This window comes from Entelurus aequoreus, linkage group LG08, assembly GCF_033978785.1.
Source record: "Entelurus aequoreus isolate RoL-2023_Sb linkage group LG08, RoL_Eaeq_v1.1, whole genome shotgun sequence".
Classification (NCBI taxonomy): Eukaryota; Metazoa; Chordata; class Actinopteri; order Syngnathiformes; family Syngnathidae; genus Entelurus; species Entelurus aequoreus.
The window spans coordinates 36,719,284-36,738,874 of record NC_084738.1 but is presented as its reverse complement, the minus strand read 5'-3'; the positions used below and the strand labels follow the sequence as shown (position 1 = coordinate 36,738,874).

The 19,591-nt window shown below is 38.3% G+C and overlaps 2 protein-coding genes across 2 annotated transcripts in view; both read right to left on the bottom strand.

The window, feature by feature from the left end:
• Window positions 1-7,304, bottom strand: part of LOC133655847 (signal transducer and activator of transcription 5B-like) — a 45,404-nt gene extending 38,100 nt beyond the window's left edge. The window contains exons 1-2 of the mRNA XM_062056412.1: window positions 7,097-7,304; window positions 6,128-6,262 (exon numbers count right to left, since the gene is read on the bottom strand). Of these exons, the coding sequence (XP_061912396.1) occupies window positions 6,128-6,255 (128 nt within the window). The 5' untranslated portion in view covers window positions 6,256-6,262; window positions 7,097-7,304. The remainder of the gene's footprint in view (window positions 1-6,127; window positions 6,263-7,096) is intronic.
• Window positions 7,305-8,320: 1,016 nt separating this feature from the next.
• Window positions 8,321-19,591, bottom strand: part of LOC133655848 (caveolae-associated protein 1-like) — a 62,195-nt gene continuing 50,924 nt past the window's right edge. The window contains exon 2 of the mRNA XM_062056413.1: window positions 8,321-11,300. Coding sequence (XP_061912397.1) covers window positions 10,482-11,300 — 819 coding nt within the window. The 3' untranslated portion in view covers window positions 8,321-10,481. The remainder of the gene's footprint in view (window positions 11,301-19,591) is intronic.

Here is a 19,591-nt window from a genome sequence, read left to right as displayed (position 1 = left end):
CTTGGTTATTATACAGGTTACGGAACGAAAATGAAGTATTGTTGGCGGTTTTTGGATGGATTTTTAAAGTGATTTAGGGGCAGAATGAAACGCTCCAATTAGCTGCAATGCCAACCAAAATCTAGCCGCTTTTTACAAATTAGAATGCAAAAAAACCCCATGTGCACGCGCATTGAAGAGATGGGGTGATGTTTACGTTTGCCCATGTGTATAATATAGATCTTTACAGTAACAGAGTACAAATGTGGCTCTTGGTCTCTGACTTGTTAACCAGCCCTTTAGGCCTGGGCCGATATTCGATAAGTCAATTAACCGAACGATAAATGAAGATGAAGTCGGTATCTTTTCCACGTCGATAATCGCCATATGCGTGCGTTGTAATGGTTTACAAGAGCAGTCACCCTTTTACATATATATCAACAGCTGCAGGTGTTAATACTGCATGCACATAAACGGTAATATATCCGCTGGTTCCCCCAACGGTTAGTATTACCGTGTTAAATAAAAATTATCGAAAAACCGTGATTAATAACTGCACTTTATAAATGTATGGAACGCCCAGCGTTAGCTTAATAGCCAATGGTAATATGAAAACAAGCGACATCAACGTCTTTTCCCATTAAGAAACGTCATACGCCACTCTAAACTTGTATAAACACATTACTGTCTAAAAAACTAAGATACAGTATTCACATTAAACATGAAGACTGTGCAGTCTTTACACAAAGTAATTGTCGAGTCGAAAGAGACAGACAGCTGTTCAACATGAAGTGAACTCGAGTGACGTCACATAATCTGAATGTGAAAATAACTGATAAACCAATTTGTATCATTAAAAAAACATTCTAAAATGTTTACTAATTAAAATGGAAGATGGTAAACATCTTTCAACTCACAAATAAAAACTAATATGGCTCATATGAACCCAGAACAATATTTAATGTTTCCATTGACAAGAAAGTATATTGTGTGTCTATCTATTTAAGTTATTCAACAATACCGCGATAATTTTGGTCACAATATCTTTCATCCATCCATCCATTTTCTACCGCGTGTCCCTCTCGGGGTCACGGGGGTGCCGGAGCCTATCACAGGTGCAGTCTGGCGGAAGGGCGGGGTAACCCCTGGACAAGTTGCCACCTCATCGCACCACAATAACTTTATTTAGGCATTTTATTACCATATTTTTGTACCAGAGGGCACACCGGATAATAATGTGTACTGCAGATTTTCATACAAAAGGTGCAATAAGGGGGTCATATTATGTTTTGTTTTAAATGATTTAAAACACTTCTTTGTGGTGTACATAACATGTTGGTGGTTCTTTGGTCAAAATGTTGCATAGATTATGTTTTACAGACCTTTATTTTATCTATTCTTATATTTCTATGATGCCCTTTTTTTTTGCTGCAGCTGTTATATATACCGTATTTTCCGCACCATAAGCCGCACCTAAAAACCACAATTTTTCTCAAAAGCTGACAGCGCGGCTAATAACCCGGTGCGCCTTATATATGGATTAATATTAATATTTATTTTCATAAAGTTTAGGTCTCGCAACTACGGTAAACAGCCACCATCTTTTTTCCCCGTAGAAGAGGAAGCGCTTCTTCTTCTACGGTAAGCAACCGCCCCCATATAAGAGGAAGCGCTTCTTCTTCTACTGTAAGCAACCGCCAAGCTGAGCACCCGCCCCCGTAGAAGAAGAAGCGTGCGGATATTACGTTTCATTTCATTTGTGTGTTTCTGTAAAGACCACAAAATGTCTCCTACTAAGAGACACGCGTACAAGGTTCCACTGACTTTTGATATTCATGTGAACCGCACTGTGGATACAATGGGAACACGTACGGTGAATATTCGCACCACAGGGAATGAGAAGTCGTCCGTCACCGTGGTTCTAGCTTGCCATGCTAACGGCCAGAAACTTCCACCCACGGTGATATTCAAAAGGAAGACCTTGCCAAAAGAGAACTTTCCAGCCGGCTTCATCATAAAAGCTAACTTGAAGGGATGGATGGATGAAGAAAAATGAGCGAAGAGACCGGGTGAATTTTTTCACGCAGCTCCGTCCCTGTTGATCTATGACTGCATGCGCGTCCACATCACAGATGGTGTCAAAAAACAAGTGAAGCACACCGAAGAAGAATAATTCGAGGGATTTGTGGATGAGTAATAACTTCAGAAAGTGAGCTTTAAATGTTTATTTTGTGTGTTGTGTGACACTAACATATGAGCAACGTTGAGTTATTGATGTTGCTATTGCTTTGCACTATTTTGAGTGTTACTATTTTTGCGATTGCACATTTGCACATTACATTTTGGGAGTGAACAGTGTTGTTAGAACGCTGGTTTGTAATATATTATTAAAGTTTTACTGACCTATCTGACTGTTTTTTTGACATTCCCTTTAGCGTAGCGTAGGTGCGGCTAATAACACGGGGCGGCTAATAGGTAAACAAAGTTTTGAAATATGCCATTCATTGAAGGTGCGGCTTACAACACGGGGCGGCTTATGGTGCGGAAAATACGGTACTGTTATCTTGTAAATGGTAACTGTGATTTGTAGGGGTGTAACGGTACGTGTATTGAACCGTTTCGGTACGGGGGTTTGGTTCGGAGGTGTACCGAACGAGTTTCCACACGAACATATTAAGTAGCCGGATAAGCTAAAGTCTTAACAAGTTGCTCCGCTTCGTACTGCCTCTGTCTCTGTCAGTACTCCGCAGCACCCAGCATTGTCCCACCCACACAACCATCTGATTGGTAACAGATGGTTACCAATCAGAGCGGTAACAGCCAATCAGCAGTGCGTATTCAGAACGCATGGTGTCAGTGCGCCAGCATCGAGCAGATAGGTGTTTAGCAGGTAAGCATCAGGCAGCGGACTCTCCCCAAATTATAATAAACACCTCCCAGTCGACTACTAGTAACATCACTATGAGCCCTTTGACGTTCTAGAAACATAAACTGCAGCTCAGCTCGCTCGCAGTCCTGGCTTGAGGTGAAGGCTAATTCACTTTTAGCGTAACGTTAGCTTATTTTGCGGTGTGTGTGTGTGTTACGGACAGCAAAGCCCTGAATGGCAGGGTCCCTGCTATCACATGTTGATAAAAATATAACATTTACATAATAAAAATCAACTACAGGCTTCCCACATGCTGTAATAAATTAAGCATGATGAGTTGACTTGAAACTGTTTAATGTTGCACTTTTTATATGTAGAAGAAAAGTTTTGTCATTTTATTTAAATGATAAATGATAAATGGGTTATACTTGTATACCTTCAAGGTACTCAAAGCGCTTTGACAGTATTTCCACATTCACCCATTCACACACACATTCACACACTGATGGCGGGAGCTGCCATGCAAGGCGCTAACCAGCAGCCATCAGGAGCAAGGGTGAAGTGTCTTGCCCAAGGACACAACGGACGTGACTAGGATGGTAGAAGGTGGGGATTGAACCCCAGTAACCAGCAACCCTCCGATTGCTGGCCCGGCCACTCTACCAACTTCGCCACAGCAACAACTTGAGGCAGTTTAATGTTGATTAACGTGGACCCAGACTTAAACAAGTTGAAAAACTTATTGGGGTGTTACCATTTAGTGGTCAATTGTACGGAATATGTACTGTACTGTGCAATCTACTAATAAAAGTCTCAATCAATCAATAAAAAAAACACTTTATATGTAGAAAGGTTTTGTTAAGAAACCATTCTAAACCTTATCTTATTTAGTTTTTATTTTATATATGTTGACCACATTAACCCTGGCAATGGACCCTCTGTGTATATGTATGTTACGCCATTGTTTACAAATTTGGTAAATAAATAACCAAAAAATGTATATTTTGTTGTTTTCTTACTGTACCAAAAATGAACCGAACCATATATATATATATATATATATATATATATATATATATATATATATATATATATATATATATATATATATATATATATATATATATATATATATATATATATATATATATATATATATATATATATATATACCGTAATTTCCGGACTATAAGCCGCTACTTTTTCCCCTCGTTCTGGTCTCTGCGGCTTATACAAGGGTGCGGCTTATTTACGGCCTGTTCTTCTCCGACACCGACGAAGAGGATTTCGGTGGTTTTAGTACGCAGAAGGAAGACGATGACACAATGATTAAAGACTGACTTTTCATATACCGGTAGGCTGGTTATTTTGATAACGTACAGGCGAGCACTTTGTATTACTTTGCACCGTTGTATTATTTGTACTCTGCACGAATGCTGTTCGCCATGTGAAAGTTTGATTGAATGATTGAAAGATTTATTGTTAATAAATGGGATGCTTTGCGTTCCCAAACAGTCATCTATGTCCCGACAATCCCCTACGTGGTAGCAGGAACCCCTATATACTACGGTAATAACACATCAAAACCCTGCGGCTTATAGTCGGGTGCGGCTTATATGTGGAGCAATCTGTATTTTCCCCTAAATTTAGCTGGTGCGGCTTATAGTCAGGTGCGGCTTATAGTCCGGAAATTACGGTGTATATATATATATATATATATAGTTTTATATATGTTGACCACATTAACCCTGGCAATGGACCCTCTGTGTATATGTATGTTATGCCATTGTTTACAAATTTGGTAAATAAATAACCAAAAAATGTATATTTTGTTGTTTTCTTACTGTACCAAAAATTAACCGAACCATATATATATATATATATATATATATATATATATATATATATATATATATATATATATATATATATATATATATATATATATATATATATATATATATATTTGGTTTATGTTTTTGCCCTCTTTTTGTGCCCTTGTCTGCATTATCCTTTCCATCTTTTGTAACTGGGCTACTGTGTGGAACAATTTCCCTTGTGGACCATTAAAGTTTGTCTAAGTCTAAGTCGAAACAAAACACTACATAATATGTCTCCTAATAGGTGCAATGTTGTGGTTCTTGTACACACACCATAATAATATCCGTATGTTGAAGCATGGTACGTCTAACTACTGTAGCAGTAATGCGCCAACAATCCATCAAGCTGTGGGATTCTTAGTTTACCAAAGTTGTACTAAAACATTTTGACAGATTTTTGAGCACTCTCAACGGAACATCAAAGTTTAGGGCTTGCTGGCTAACCTGTACTTGCTAGCATCATTTATTGAACAAGGGGTGTCAACCTGCATTCCACATGTTTCTCTTATGTGTGACTATTATTATAATTTTGTCATATACCAAATACAACTGTTTTTGTAAGCACAACCAGAACTAATCCATAATCAACCCCCTCGTTATAAGGCGCACGGTAAATTTTTGAGAAAATGAAAGGATTTTAAGTGCGTCTTATAGTCCAAAAAATACGGTAATTGTTTTAGTTGTGTATATTGGAGGGTCCTCCAAACCCTCCTTAACAGAGACAGAACATATTTTATTGCTTTTGGTTGTGATTTTTAATCAAGTGCTAAATTTGACTAACAGTATATTTTATTTTCATTATTTTTTGGTTTCATTTAACTTGGATATTTAAACTTTACATTACAATCACAATGTTAAAATATAAAAGAAATACAAGTTTACTGCATTTGAAAGAGAATACTTTCAATATTATTATGTATTATCGTTACATAAGTAGTTAATTTGGTCTCAAAATAATGTTGACCATAGAATCGTTTATAGTGACCAACAATAATGTGTTGGTCACTATATTGTCCAGCAAAATTTGTTAACGACCCAGGCCTATTATGTTCTTTAAAATGTCTATCCATCCATCCATCCATTTTCTACCGCTTGTCCCTTCCGGGGTCACGGGGGGGGGGGGCTGAAGCCTATCTCAGCTTCATTCGGGCAGAAGACGGGGTACACCCTGGACAAGTCACTACCTCATCGCAGGGCCAACGGATAGACAGACAAATGTGTCTTACGTTAAAATATTTGGGGTTCTGGAACAGATTGATTGATTTTGTATTATTTCCTAGGGGAAATAGATTCGGTCTGACCTTTTGGAAAAGATTACTTCTTGAAATACTGTAGGTAAAATTTGGACATGACCCAGTCTAGTTTAATGAAAGAATTACAATGAGGTTGGTCTTCCTACCAAAGTTGGCCCTCTATCCACTGGGCCAAGTAGTGCCGCACTTCGATGGGAAAATGCTGGCCATACAGCGCCTGCATCTGGTGTAAGGCTTCTCCCTGCAGCTGTTGAGCCTGTATCCACATGGCCATGGTGCTCCTATAGAAGCAGAAACATGAAGGACGAGACAGGAAAATAATGAGGGAGAGAGAATTTTGATTGATTGAGACTTTTATTAGTAGATTGCACAGTACAGTACATATTCCGTACAATTGACTACTAAATGGTAACACCCGAATACGTTTTTCAACTTGTTTAAGTCGGGGTCCACTTAAATCAATTCATGGTATAAAAGGCAGAGGAGAGAAAGCAAGGGAACAAGTTATGTTTTTGATCATTTATACTGACATGATATTAGAACATAGCTTCGAACTAATCATTAACTCATGCAATTCATTTACATTTGTGTTCTGATTGTCTATGACTTTGACAATCCGTTCCTTGCCTTAATAATGAGGTACAGCCATACCGTCATTGTCGTTTATAATGCATTTAATACTTAGTTTCGATTTCCTGGTCACACACGTTACAACATTGTATTGCAACATTTAATAATTCATATTTGCAAACGCGTTGGGCGGACTCAGATTTAAAGACTAGTGTAGTTGGAAACAAGGTTGTGTGTACCCTGCTTACAATACACGCTGGTATTGCCACACTGTTGACAGGCAGAGAGGAACGTCCTAAATCATCAAGTGTTGCTTGCCTCTTTTAATAAAAACATGCAAAGTGTTGTGGCAAACTCTCGATGTTTGGGCGTTGTTTTAACTCGGGTGGCACTTGGGAAAGTACGTTGAGCTAGCTAGCTAGTATGCTATCATTCAGCTAGCATTGTATAGCTCAGTGAAAAGGTTGTCAAGTTTCAGTATAAAATCATCCAAATTCAACTACCCTGCGCCATACGTCACTTATTTAGTTGTGCAATGCACTCACCTTTTAAGAAGCTGCTACGCAGCCCAGAGAAACCCCATGGAAAGTTGCGGATAACACATAAACACAACTTTGAATCGTCACACTGGTTGACTCGTTACATTCTGCTAAACCAGCTGTTGCTAGAAATCTAGTCAAGATTCCACATTAGGGACAGATCCGGTTTGTTCTGTCAAAATAAAACAAAAACAATACCCCGTTTCCTTTTAAGGGTTCACTTCAGCTTGATGGTTGAAGATTCTTTATGAGGTTCCCTGCTTATATACTTACTGTATATGTTGTTGTACTGTGTCATTTAAAGTAAAGTACAGTACAGTACTATTTATGTTTGTCAATTGCATTACCGTGAATTGATTAACGTGAACCCCGACTTAAACATGTTGAAAAACTTATTCGGGTGTTACCATTTAGTGGTCAATTGTACGGAATATGTACTGTACTGTGCAATCTACTAATAAAAGTCTCAATCAATCAATCAATCAAACCGGAAATGCATCTTAACTTTATTTACTACTGCTCAGGTTCTATTTCCGCTACAAGTTGAGAATCCGCTATACAAGGCGATTGATTGATTGATTGATTGATTGATTGATTGATTGATTGATTGATTGATTGATTGATTGATTGATTGATTGATTGATTGATTGATTGATTGATTGATTGATTGAGACTTTTGATTGATTGATTGAGACTTGTATTAGTAGATTGCACAGTACAGTGCCTATTCCGTACAATTGACCACTAAAGGGTAACAAGCGAATAAGGTTTTCAACTTGTTTAAGTCGGGGTCCACGTTAATCAATTCATGGCGATGAATGTGAAATAAACATTTTAACTATTTGCAATGGAATCACAACCGGGACGCAACCATTATTTATAAATCCGTATCAATATTAAGTTTTTCAATATTAAGTTGACGGGACAAGCGGTAAAAAATGGATGGATGGAAGTTGTTTTCCCCCTAATGTGAAGGGTGTCTTATTTACCATGAATTGATTTACGTGGACCCCGACTTAAAGAAGTTGAAAAACTTATTCGGGTGTTACCATTTAGTGGTCAATTGTACGGAATATGTACTGAACTGTGCAATCTACTAATAAAAGTTTCAATCAATCAATCAATCAATCATATGTTTTATTTACAACAATGTATCTATTGTATTTATTCATTTATTTTTGTAAACGTATGTGACAATAGAACTACAATGAAAAAACACAAACATATTGTGAACCAAACAGCTTTTATTGATTAAATCGTTAGTGGTTAGGCAATGAACAATTTTACAATAATCAATTACAACAATGTTAGGCAACTTTGAAGTGAGAGCATAAACCACTAAGAGAATTGTGCATCAATAAAGAAATAATACTATATACTCTGTTACAAGAGTGTCAATTTAGGCTCAATAAACTATACTAAATTGAGTATCTGCAGGCAGCAGAATGCATATGTTATCTGATAATTAAAATGTTTATGCATTATGAGCTGCATTGTAGTTATTTACAAAAATATCAAACAGATGTGTCTGTGCTGGAAATAAACTTTAACAATACAAATAACTGCAGAACCTGCCATTTAATAACATTTCCAGGATAAATTGTGTTTACTTCCCCAGTCTAGTGTATTACATCACACCATCCCCACTTCAAGTCTGAGTTGTTTAGAGACTCGTTGGTGCATAGACCTTTATGGCTAATATGCTAAAATAATGCAGTCATAGCAGAACATTCAGTATTGAAAGACTTACAGATTTAGATCTCACAAGGCACTTGTCGGATACAATACATGCTGCACTGTATAGTAGATCTACCAGCGGCGGACAAATCAAATACACTGATAAAACTTGGTCAAACAAATACATTGACAATATTGGAACTTTTTAATGTACATTTTTTTTTACTGAAATGCTTGAATTAACACTTGGAATGCTGTGTTGAACTTCACTGTTGTTATGGAGCAGACAAACCATTGCAAAATGAGCGTAGATGGACAGTAGCATGCCGCAGTGTTGCACAATCTTCCTTTGCAACACATTCATGTGTCTACCAGGCTCCTTAAGGACACAATAGTCTGAATAGTCTAAACTTGGTCTATGGAGATTAATCGGTGCTCCTAATCTTGATTATGAAACACAATGACAAAGAAATTGAATAAAAAAAGCTAAACATTTTTGAAAGTGAAACACGACAAACCTGTAGCCATTAGATGACCTTTGATCTTTGGAAACACTGTCAGAAAATCTGGCATCAAATGAATATTTGAAGAGTTGATAATTCAGGCAAAATGTCGTTTTACTCGGCTGTTTCATTTTCAACTCATTTTGGTCTAAACACGTACAACATGATGGCAAAAATCCCACACACTTCCACGATGGTGTAACATTTTCCTCTTAACACACTCACCTGAAAACAGGAATTCAGAACATTTAGGTTTTAGGGAGAGTGAAAATTAACAACCAAAAGAGACAATAACTCCATGTTTAAGTCTTGTCCTACTATGTAAAACATATTGCACCATATTGTGTGAGCTCATTACCTTTCACTCTGAATTTCTATCATTCTATCAGTTGGCATGGTAGTTGTACACAACTGCTGGACAACATAAGGGTTCAATGAATATTTCTGTCGCAGCTACGATATCCTTAATCCTTAAGACAATTTATTTATATGTATTTGCAAAACAATGTCTATCATTTTCCCATTGTGGATTTGCAGCACTTTTTTCTATATGAAAGTTATCACTGATTATATTAATTGTTATTTCCGCCTTGCTACACTCACTTGGTAACGAGTGCCCAAACCTTTCCCTTCCAAAGGCCTAAGTGAAAATGTGGCCAATGGAGCGATTTTAAGTGTACAGCAGCACCACTAAGGAGTTTAGTTTCATGCCGCCATTCGATTGATGCCAACGAGTTAGCCTTGCGTGTTTCATCAATGATTGTGTGAGCTTGTAAGAGGTCAGCATGAAAATGTGTTACATTTGGGAAGCCAAAAGAAATGACTGGGCCAAATTTGCCACGCGGTCCCCTCTTTGGTCACCCCTGCAGTAGGTAATGGAGTTTGAAGATTAACAAATTTGATGCTTTCGTTTAAATTCCCTTCTATTGCTATCCGTTGTAACATCTTTCCTGTCTTCTGTCTCCTGTTTTTGATATTTGTCTTCAGCATCCATTGAACTATTAAGTCCTGAAAGCAACCTATGAAGCACTGTTGTAAATATGCATGGATTATCATCAACTTCACTAATATTGTGACCTGTGTTTGGTAAGGCACAATATATATTACCTAGATAATGAACTATTTTGTAGTTTTGGCTGTCGTTCCTGTAAGTTACATTGAACAAACTCAGATGTCTGGATTTTCGATGCAAAGGATGCCTGCTTCTTTATCTAGTCGCTGTCTCTGTCTTTATCCTCATTGTCCTCCAGGACATCTTGGCTGTCCTCGTCTTCGTCTTCATCTTCGTCATCCCCTCTACCATTCATCATCTCCATCTCGACTTCCACTGCCCCTCCCTCAGCCTCTTCATCTACAGCATCCTGGGAGACCTCCACCATCTCGGTGCCTTGCACGACCTCGACGGCGCCGTCACGGATTTTCTTAACGTGGAAGGTGAAAGGGGGCACCGTGTACACGTTAGTCTTGGAGCGGGCGTAAACGACATGGTCCGGTGTGAAGGCTTTCTTCACCTTGTCACGGGACGTCTGAATCTTCTGCTTTTGTTCAGGATTGACGCTCATACGTGTTCCAAGCTTTCCCATCTTCTTCTCAATGTTGTGGCGGGTCTTCTCCAGGTTCGCTTTAGTCTTCTGCTTTGTCTTCTCTAAGTTATCCCTGGTTCTCTGCGTTGTCTTCTGCAGGTTATCCCTGGTTTTCTGTTTGGTCTTCTCCAGGTTCTCCATGGTCTTTGCCCTAGTCTTGTCCATCTTTTCCTTGGAGAAGACGGTCTTGAGGGTTTGTACACGCTGCAGGCTGCTACGCTTGATACGTTCAGCACGGGTTTCCATAAGGACGTCCTCAATGTCCACTTCTTCCTCATCAGAGGAAAGTTCTACATTGGGTTTGTTTTCTTTCTCTCCCTCTTCCGCATCCTCGCCCTCCATAGCCTCCTTTAGCTCCAGCATACTCCCTCCTCTGCTTCCTGACACAGACCCAGAGATCCGCATAGACTTGGAAACGTTGAGTTTGGAAGGAATCTTGACTTCATCCTGTGGAGAAGAGATGTCATTATTAATAACAATGAATGCATTACACTGTGACAAACTTTGAGCAAGGTACTCCTAATATGATATTTTGATTGATCAACAATTCTGTGCTCCAGGCTGGTCACCATCAGCTTTTCATATGGGATAGTTACAGAATACTGAAGACGAATGAATATTTCTTCTAACAGCAAACTTTATTTCTGTATTTTCTATTCCTACATGACAGAAATGTTACCAATGAATATGAGATAATAATATAATGTGAAACAAAGGAACACACAACTTGGAAAGTTTTAAGAGTTTGGTTACAAAGGTGTTTTTATTCCACAAGGGGGCGGTAGACCAAAAGAAAAGGTTCAAAAATATACTGCACCAAAGATACTGTACTGTATAATCTTATATTGCAGGATAGAATAAAGAGTCATTGCAGTACACTTAATTATAGAGTGCAAATACATGAGGTAGAAGTTCTTTTAGAGGAAACATATATTTTATTCATCTATTTCTAATACATCTTGTTCTCATTTGGGTTGTAGGTGAGCTGGAGCCTATCCCAGCTATAGCTTGCCAGTCAATCATAGGGCACATATAAAAACAACCATTCACACTCACATTCACACTTAAGGATAATTTAGAGCAAGGCTATTCAACTAAATTGTTGAAGGGGCCACATTTCCAGAAAGATAAGGACCAGGGGGGGCTGGATTCTCCCTGCATTCTTAGTTCTAATTTAAGAACCAGCATGTTCTATATTGCCCCATTGTTTTTTGTCTTTTTAGTCAAAGTTACGAATTTAAGATAAAAATAGCTTACTCCACAAAATACAAGAAATAAATACCCCAGTGGAGGCTGGCCTTAAGAGTTTGGAATGTCAAGGTAAGAATCTGCCGATGTGTTTACAGTCTACGGTCTAAGATCCTCTAGCGGCTTTAGGAATTTGCTGCAGAAATGTTAAAGTCTCTCCCAAGCTTTGAACTGAACTCTGATGTCATTCCTGGTCCGGATTTTGCCCCCAGGCCGCTGGTTGAATAACATTGATTTAGAGTCTTTGTTACAGTCTGTGGGTGCTGAGAATCAAACTCATATAACTGGACTGTGATGCTGACGTTGTCAAACCATAACAATACTTTTAAACAATCAAATTGACAACATTCTTAAACAGTTCCAGATTATTTTTATACATGCAGACCTCAGTCCAACTCATTCTTGCATTAAAATACTGCATATCCTAAATGCTTAACTTTGAAAAAACAATAAGAACCTCGGTAATTCTACAACAAATTAATGTCCAAATAAACTGCCTGATTTAGTCAGCTCAACACATGCTTCACATTGGGATTTTTGGCATCAGAACATCGAAACTCAAACGTTCCAATAAAAGTTTTTTTGATTAGCTTATTGTAGCTATTGTTAATCTTATATTCTGGAAAATCGATGTAACACATGGCTCATTGTTGCCTCTCACAGTTCAGTCCAGATACTACATTAAGTCTCTGTTGGTGGACTGATCGTTTAGTTTGTGGTGTATTGTGTTGGTCATCTCATGCACCGGTACTGTACACCACACATAACAACAATAATAACACACTTGACAATATTTTTTACTGTCGTGTGGGGTCTCTAGCAACTTTTCAACATCTTTATGTGTACCAGAGTAGCAACTGCTTGTTTTTCAAGAAGGAGTTCATTTAATTAATTTTTTTTCAGCTCTTTTCCAAACGTGAGTACGGTCTCCAATAACAAATAAAAGTCAAAAAGATGCTGGGTTTTACAAAGAAAACGTTATTTAGAAGATTGTTAAATTCTCCATATCAACTCGAAACAATGAAATGAAACTTGAAAAATGCTCTGGCAGTGGTTTATATTTCAAGATTGCTGATTCTCTCATTTTGCTGTCATTCAGAAATAGGAATTCCGCCTCAGACAGATCATCCAATCATTATGCAGAAGCTCAGCATTCAGGCCAGCCGAAGCCAATGATTTATCCAATGATTGTCTAGTTTTGCTGCAGTGGAACAACCCACTCTATGCTCACCCACTGAAGTCAATGGACGCTCAGCTTCAACACTGTTTGATGCACTGAACACAACCACACGATTCTGAACAAAAGTTGAAAACATTCTAGTTCATATTTAATGAAATGTAAACACAAAAGTACATATATAACCATGTAATATTTTTTGTTTTAGGAAAAGCTGTTACGGCTCAGACCCCTGCCATCTGTGCGCACCTGGGGACACGCCCACGGCCGCGCAAATCCAGGGACGCGCCGCGCGCGTCTCCGCCCTGCAGCAGCCACCAGCTGCAATCACTCACCGGAGAGCTGCACACCTGGGACTGATGAGGGCGAGCCGCATAAAGGGACCAGTGAACCCAAGGATCGGCGCGGGAACTTAGTTTTCTCATGGTGACCCGTAAGCTAAGCTAAGCTAAGCTAAGCTAAGCTAAGCTAAGCTAAGCTAAGCTAAGCTAAGCTAAGCTAAGCTAAGCTAAGCTAAGCTAAGCTAAGCTAAGCTTTAGCTCTCGCTCCTTGTTTTCCTCTCTGTGCCTTAACCCCCCCTGTCTTCTTCCGTGTCCCTGCAGTACCCTCCGTCGCCTGGACAGTGAGCTGTGCGCCTCACTTTTCCCTGGATCTCCCCCCTGTGTTTTTGGACTGCATTTCTCGTTCCTGACTCCTCGCTCGCCCCTGGACTTGACGCCCCTCTCAGCCACACGGAACCCTGCTTGTATCCCGGATCACCTGCCTGCCCCCTGGACTTCCTCTTCTCTCGTTCAACACTTTGGTAACACAAACTTCAGTTAAATTACACACATAATCTTACACCACACACTCATTACCTTTTGGATCTAGTTCACGCTCCATTTTCCTTAGTTTATTATATTAGTATTGTTTGTTATTATTATATATATTGAATATATATAAATATATATTAAATATTTGTATATACTTCCCCCTGGTGTATGTTTGCCGTCACCTCCCCTAGTAAACCATTACAAAAGCTGAGGTTCTCTTGCATTCTTAGAGCAATTGCCACTGGTGTACCAGGCTTTGGTGCACCCATTCCAGCTGCATCAGACAAACTATTTGTAGGGGCGCCATAATCACGAGCTTGTGTGCTTATATTGACATCATTGAGTGGTAAGCTGCCCCCTCACTTCCTTGCTTGTGGAAGTTCGTTGTAGATCACAAATCATGCTTCTTCCCTGGATAGTAGAAGGATGAAGATGTATTCCGACCAGTTGGTACACTTTGGCATCCAATTAAGACCCGGCAATGGCGAGAATGACACAAAAAGATGTTTGATTGTATTCCCCTTATCTTCGCGAGGATTATAAGTCATTCTTCATCTAAATGGGAATATATGAACATCCTAGCAGTTGGCATCCTAATGACAGCAGACACTGTACAGTAAGTGATGTTTTATTATGTTTGTTGGCTCTCATGAAGTCTGCAGTGAGTAATAATCAGTGACGCTGTTAAAAAGAAAGCGAATGTCGTGATGCGTTTTTGAAGTTAATGCACCGCTAAATGCTTAAAATTTGCAAAATAAATGTTATTATAAATGCACCTATTACTACATTACATATATACTTATATCATGTACATGTTTGTATATAAAACCTTAATGGAGGTGTTTGGGTGTTTTTTAAAGGGCCTTTATAGCCAGAACAGAACAACTCCTATAGGCTCCATTGTAAGTGGACTTTTGATCGCATTTATTTACTATTTAGAGCAGGCCTGGGCAATTATTTTGACTCGGGGGCCACATTTAGAGAAAGAAATTTGTCTGGGGGCCGGTATATCTATCTTTAGGAACACTAATACAAAACCTCACAATAATGTCTGATTAAATGCTAAAAATATTTTGACAGACCGCCTCAAAAACGTAATGGAATTTTTAAAATGTCTATGAAAGATAAAACACTGAATATTGACAAAATATGAATGTCACACCCCCTTTCGATCGACATATTTTACAATCAAGTGAAGCGCAACAAAAATGCAACAAACAGTGAAATATGAACGCGAAGGGTACAAAATAAACCCACCTACAATCTGATATATCACTAAGCTTTAGAACTTTGTTGTGAAAATCTCCTTCCGCGTCTGTGGAAACGCTTCCCGCCCACACTGCTTGGTGCCTCGTCTGAGCTGCTGTGATGTAGATTACTATAGTAACTAATTAGATGACCATAGTAACTAATTAGATTACCATAGTAACTGGTATATCACCCAAACGCGCAGATTCCGACCATTGAAATACTTAGTATAATTCAAGACTTACAGTCATTAGAAAACATCACTGCACATCATAATGGCAGCGACATTTTCCATCTTAAAGATCTAAAAAAATTATTTGGGAATGTCCGGCGGGCCAGATTGAAAAGCTTAACGGGCCGCATGTGGCCCCCGGGCCTTAATTTGCCCAGGTCTGATTTAGTGATTAAAAAAATGAAAGACATATGTGTTCTTGTCTTACATAAGGATTGTGAATGATAGTCAAAATTCCCCAAAAGTGCAGTTCCCCTTATAAAGCAACTGGAATATTCATGCATGTTGTTGTTGTCCAAAAAGTGTCCAGACTACAGCTGTCCTATCTAGTCTTTGAGCATGAATAAACCGACAAAGCCTGATCTAATGCGAGGTGAAACTTTTTGTAAAATAAACTGAACAGTCCTGAGAATACAATCACCTGAAGGAATGAGAATATTCAGAGACATGCTAATTTGACAGTTTGAGTAACATTGACTAGTGCAGCTTAAAATCTAAAATTACATTTGCTTACATTTAGATTTGTCTGAAGTTGACTTAGAGGGTGGTAATTTCGGTTTGGGAGCTATGATTTATGAATGGTAATGGAATGTCTAAAATATGAACGTAGAGTAGGCAGAGTGTTTTTCGTGAAATGAGCACAAGTACACACAAGCTGACTGAAGCGAGGAACATGAGTCACTCATCAATGTCAAGGAAAAGGTTAGAATTAGAGACTCGCCTAAACAGAGTTGGTCCTTCATTACATTTGGCAGAACCTTGGACTTACTGTAACAAGACTCTGAGTTGTGCTCATCTCTGTCATGCCAGAGGGAGAATTTGCACAGAAAAATGTACATTAACTTTCACACAGGTGAGGAAATGGAAACAAATGACAAAGTATTGTGCAACACATACTACTGTATATTTTCAAAGCAAAGATGCAGTGAAGCACATATGTACTAGACTGGAGGCACATTACTAGTCTATTCATGTCAGCAAAAAGGTAAAGCTGTATTTGTTATTTTGTCCTATGCAGAGAAAGACATCCTAGCATTCGGATATTTAACGAGAAAGAAAGTTGCACTCTCTTGACATTGTACAGAACTTGGTAGTCATAGAAAAATGTTTACTTACAGTCAAGCAAAACTTCAAGGCTTGAACCCCCCGTGGTGCATATGATGTCAGTAGGTTGTAACACATATTGGGATACCTCAAAAAAGGTTGATTTTGATGTTTTGTAGTTTTTTTTGTGAAGCTTTTGGCCAAATTTACCATGAATTGATTAACGTGGACCCCGACTTAAACAAGTTGAAAAACTTACTCGGGTGTTACCATTTAGTGGTCAATTGTACGGAATATGTACTGTACTGTGCAATCTACAAATAAAAGTCTCAATCAATCAATCAATCATTATTCCAGTGACATTGATGACGACATATTTAATGTTGCCAAAGAAAAAAACTCTTTATACTGAAATGTTTGTAGGTCAGAAATGCATTACAATGTATTACGCCCAACGGTATTTACTTAATAGTGATAATAATGTATGTCTCTGAGGGCCGTCAAAAGTAATTGTGATAAATCACTAACAATGAAGTCATGTATACACCCAGATTGTATATATGACACACCTGAAAGGCGATGCAGTTTGTCAAACGGTTAGTGATCAGGTCAATGCATGTGTCAAAGATGAGTGAGGAGACTCAGACTGCCGTGCTCACTGGCAAACTTCACTCCAAAATACACCCTGACAGGACTATAGATAAAACTGTGAGCAAATCTTTAACAAAAAATGTGGCGCATTTAAATAAAATATTTCTAAAAATATTCCTGTAGACAGTTAAAAGTGTCTTTGGCGTTAAGTCGGAAGGACTATTGTTGTCAAGTTGACAGAAGAGTTAGGACAACTTCAACTAGAAAAAAGGGCGGAAACTCATTGAAAACCCATAACAATAAGTTCACTGAACTTCAGAAAGTAAATCAAGGTGGGACTTTCAACCAACACGGATGTGCCAGCAATGTAACGTCATGTGCGGTTTTGAACCTTAAAATCAGATCAAATAAGTTTAACCAGCATCTTTTTAGTTCTCCTAAGTAATGTTTTCCGGTGAACATTACATGATACAGAAACAAACTGCGAGTAGCGTCAACTGTTTCCATACAGGCGGCATGGCTTACTGGGTAGAGTGGTCATCTTGTAGAAGGTTATAGGTTGGGCTATAGGTTAGCGCTTTCTGTGTGTGAAATGGTGAATTGGTGAATGGGTGAAAATATGTACTGAATGTATACATATACAAATATATAGGTATAGTGGCGTGCTTTATACTTGCAGCTAAACAATTACAAACCGTCTACCATGTTAAACCAACTTGACTTGCAGTGGTAGGAACTCGATAAAATGCATTGAACCAACATATTTTAAAGTTACATCAAGTAATATTTTCAAGTTCATCTTACATCTGACTGAATGTCAACTCATGTTTTTAAGTGTAATATACTTGACACTGAAAGTTGACTCAACTTTACTCAGTCAAAGTGAGTTAAGTTGAGTCAACATTATTATCTTTTTTACAGTACATGACAATCTGACAATAAAATAAAATTTGTGTTCAAATCTTTGGTTCTTTTTTTTAGGTGAATTTTAATATTGCAAGCGAGTAATTACCTGTGATTAATCATGATTAATCTAAATTCAAAAGTGTAATTGATGTGATTTAAAAAAAAAATTTGACAGCACTGACAACAAAAGGGAGTGCATACACTGCAACAATAGGAAGTGTCCATTGAATTACAACAGCTTATTCATCCCATTATATTTATTCTAGTTTTCTTGCCTACTGTATTGAATATCATTTGAATTAAATACAGATGTTCTTGCTGTGAAATCACCACTTGTATTTAATACAACCATACTGTAATTTGTAACTGACCCCTCGGATGAAGTATTTAACAGCTCAGTGGTGCTTTTTTTCCATCTACCATCTACTGCTTTCTTTGCCCATCTATCAACCAGTCATCTTTTTCACCTTTCCCCCTGCATTCCACATGAGGAAGTCTTTTTCCTTACAATGTGCTGTACTGTAGATTGTAAACGAAGGGTGGAAAATTGAGGCGGCGGAGGACTTCCTCTTTCCATAATGGCAAATCTTACCTGTATGTATTCATGAAAGGCCACACTTGCGTGTGTCTTTTATCAAAACAGGAACACAAAAGAGTCCGAACAAAAGACACAGGAAGAGTTGCTGTGCTGCTGTCGCATGAACTTAGTCCCTGCACAAATTGGATGATGCTTGGGAGAAATGGAAAATCCGCAAATCTGCTAAGCAGGAAGATGATAGTATCAAAGTGTTGACCGAGACCTGTAAGCAAGGAAGATGAGGGTGGGGCGCAGTGTGGAGGGGGGCCTCTTTTCTATTGTTTTCTGTTGCAGCCTGATGGTGTTTTTATGAAGGTATTGTATTGCAGTGTCTTGGGTAAACCTGACCTTGGAAGAGGGATCCCCTTTTTCCTGAACAGCTGTGTTGAAAAGAAAATGGGAAAAAATAACTGCCTCACTAATATTTTGTCTCAGTGGTGATAAAAAGTCTGAAATGGTTTTAACTGCGGAAACACTTATTTTGAGAAGCATCTCTACAGGGTTTCTAGGGTCAACATGTTGGATTTGTCTTAATAACCGTCAAGCAGGGGCGGATATAAGATTGAAAATGATCAAGGGATTAGCCCAGATAAGTGATGGATATTTAGCATGTGCAAAAAAGTTGTACATTTAAAAAAAAAAAATGATAAGGCAACTTTCAAATTCTGACTAAATTAAAGCAGACAAAAAGCCCTACAATACATTTAATATGATCTAATGAAGCAACATTATTATCCAAGCTTGTTTGGAGCCTTTCAATGTAGTAATGGACATGATTGTTTCTTTAAATGCAATCAAACCAAAACAAGATTTGCAGACAGAAAAAAAAATATTTTTAACATTATTTTCCTAGCATTCACATTCTTTGTGCATAACTTTACCAATAGTAGCGAACATTTGGTA